General features: G+C 46.5%; 1 protein-coding gene across 1 annotated transcript in view; it reads left to right on the top strand.

The window, feature by feature from the left end:
* Positions 1-2,708, top strand: part of AREL1 (apoptosis resistant E3 ubiquitin protein ligase 1) — an 18,276-nt gene that overhangs the window by 13,894 nt on the left and 1,674 nt on the right. Inside the window, exons 12-16 of the mRNA XM_009993880.1 lie at positions 274-453; positions 613-738; positions 1,863-1,992; positions 2,079-2,137; positions 2,328-2,417. Of these exons, the coding sequence (XP_009992182.1) occupies positions 274-453; positions 613-738; positions 1,863-1,992; positions 2,079-2,137; positions 2,328-2,417 (585 nt within the window). The remainder of the gene's footprint in view (positions 1-273; positions 454-612; positions 739-1,862; positions 1,993-2,078; positions 2,138-2,327; positions 2,418-2,708) is intronic.

Genomic DNA, 2,708 nt, shown 5'->3' with positions numbered 1-2,708 from the left:
CTGGGCTGGAGGAGGTGGCATCAGTGTCTAGAGGTTCTGTTGCTTCTGGATGTTTCAGAATCTATTTCTGCTCTCATACAGCTTCTAGCCTGGACATGGGATACGTTTTCTATTCTTCCTAGGCAGGCTCAGGCATTTTATTTCTGTTGCTTGGCTTTGAGGATATTGCACTAAAGCTCCTGGGGCAGCCTGTGAGAGATGCAGTGACTTGACTTGCTATTTGTGGTAGTCTTGCCTGCTTCTTGGATATGTCATTTTGCATCCTTTTTGCAGGTGCATCCAAATCCAGGACGTCCCACATATTTACGACTTAAACTGTATGAATTTGCAGGCCGCTTAGTAGGAAAGTGTCTTTATGAATCATCTCTGGGAGGTGCTTACAAGCAACTGGTTCGAGCTCGCTTCACCCGATCCTTCCTGGCTCAGATCATAGGACTTCGTATGCACTACAAGGTAAAGCTTCCCAGCCTTGTCTGAAGCCTGTATTGGTGTGGGGAGAGGTTGGAAGTTGGTCTGGTAGAAGTACATCCAGAATCCTGGTTAACAGTGTATGTTGTGGGGTTGTTTTTTTTTTTCTCCCCTCTGTCTCTGCTTTCTTTTTCTTTCACACAGTATTTTGAAACAGATGACCCAGAATTCTATAAATCCAAAGTTTGTTTCATACTGAACAATGATGTGAGTGAGATGGATCTGGTCTTCGCTGAAGAGAAGTACAGCAAAACAGGACAGTTGGAGAAGGTGAGGGAGTCAGTTTCTGAAGGTGGAACCGTTTAACCCCTTCTGTGTGTAGCAGGGAAGAGCTTGTGCTTGACCAATCTGATAGCCTTCTGTGATGGCAAGATTGGCTGGGTAGATAGGGGGAGAGAAGTGCATGTTGTTTACCTTGACTAGCACAAGGCTTTTGACATGGTCTCCCATAGCATTCTCATAGAGAAGCTTAGGAAGTGGGGGTTAGATGAGCGGGGCAGTGAAGTGGATTGAGAACTGGCTGAACTGCAGAGCTCAGAGTTGACCTATGATCTGTGGCATGGAATCCAGTTGAGGCCTGTAGTTAGTGGTGTCCTCACGGGGGTCAGTACTGTGTCCTGTCCTGTTCAACACATTCATCAGTGACCTGGTTAGGGTTTGACCTGCTGGAGAGTGGCTCTGCAGAGAAGGACCTGGGACTCCTGGTGGTAAGCAAGTTAACCATGAGCCAAAAATCTGTCCTTGTGGCCAAGAAGGCCAGTGGCAACCTGGGATGCATTAAGAAGAGTGTGGCCAGCAGATCTAGGGAGTTTATCCTCTACTCTGCCCTAGTGAGGCCACATCTGGAGCACTGTGTCCAGTTCTGGGCTCACCAGTTTAAGAAAGACGACTGAGGTCTAGTCTGTTTACCCTGGATAAGAGTGAAAGGGGATCTTATTAATGCTTACCGCCCCCTACAGGTATCAAGAGGATGGGGCCAGACTCTTCTCAGTGCTGCCCAGTGGCAGGACAGGGCAGTGGGCACAGGCTAGAAGACAGGAATTCCATCTGTACATGAGGAAAAACTTCTTTACTTTGAGTGTGACAGAGCACTAAAACAGGCTGCCCAGAGTGGTTGTGGAGTCTCCTTCTCTGGAGATACTAAATACCTGCTTGGATGTGATCCTGTGCCACCTGCTCTAGGTGAATGTGCTTTAGCAAGGAGGTTGGACTAGATGATCTCCAGATGTCCCTTCCAATCCTTTACCATTCTGATTCTGTAGCTCTGCTTTATGCCCCAGAAAATTGAGCTTACTCTGGAGCAGTAGCTCCTTGGTTGGGTTTATTCTCATTGGGAGTTCAGGTTTGGGGAGTGCTGCTGGTCATACTCACATGAAGTGATCTCCTGTTTTCAGGTTGTGGAACTGGTGACAGGAGGGGCTCAAGTACCAGTGACCAATGAGAACAAAATCTTGTATCTAAATCTGCTTGCACAGTACAGGCTGGCCAATCAGGTTAGAGAAGAGGTGGATCACTTCCTGAAAGGTAACAAGCCATCTACTTCCTGCTCCATGCTATCTTTATCTCCCAGGGGATGGCACTTGCTGTTCTTCTCTCATCATCTCTTCCAGGTCTTAACGAGTTGGTTCCTGAGAACCTTCTGGCTATTTTTGATGAGAATGAACTTGAGGTAATTGTTGCCTCCCTAAGCATCTCTACCCTTACTTTCCCTCCTCTCTGACAAACAAAGTGCTTTCTGAATCTGGAACAAAGCCAAAATATTTCTTCTCTAAACAGTTGAAATGTTTGTAATTTGCACATTAGCTATTGCCTTGTTTCCCTAGCTCCTGGCTTTCTGACTGCAGTCTTTTGCCTTCCAGTTGCTTATGTGTGGTACTGGAGATATCAGTGTCTGTGACTTCAAGGCACACGCTGTAGTGGTAGGAGGATCTTGGCACTTCCGGGAGAAGGTAAGTGGAAAGATTTCTCCCTTCTCCTTGCTGAAACCAGTTATCACAGCTACAGCAGAAGACAACTTAAACTGGGAAGAGATTTCTTGGTTGGAAATTAGGCTTCCAGAAGGACAAACTGAAATATTTGAGGGTCAGGAGTAGGACTGCACACGTTATGAAATTGTTTCCCCCAAGAGAGATCTTTCAGCCTGGCTGACTAGAAATGATGCTTGATCAGCAGGTAAGAGTCACCAGCAGTGGTCTTTTAAAGAAAATCCAACAAAACACTAATTAAGAGTGGCTCAGCAG

The sequence above is a fragment of the Chaetura pelagica genome, unplaced genomic scaffold, assembly GCF_000747805.2.
Source record: "Chaetura pelagica isolate M959 unplaced genomic scaffold, ChaPel_1.0 scaffold11, whole genome shotgun sequence".
NCBI classification, from domain to species: domain Eukaryota; kingdom Metazoa; phylum Chordata; class Aves; order Apodiformes; family Apodidae; genus Chaetura; species Chaetura pelagica.
This window is presented reverse-complemented; position numbering and strand designations above follow the sequence as displayed.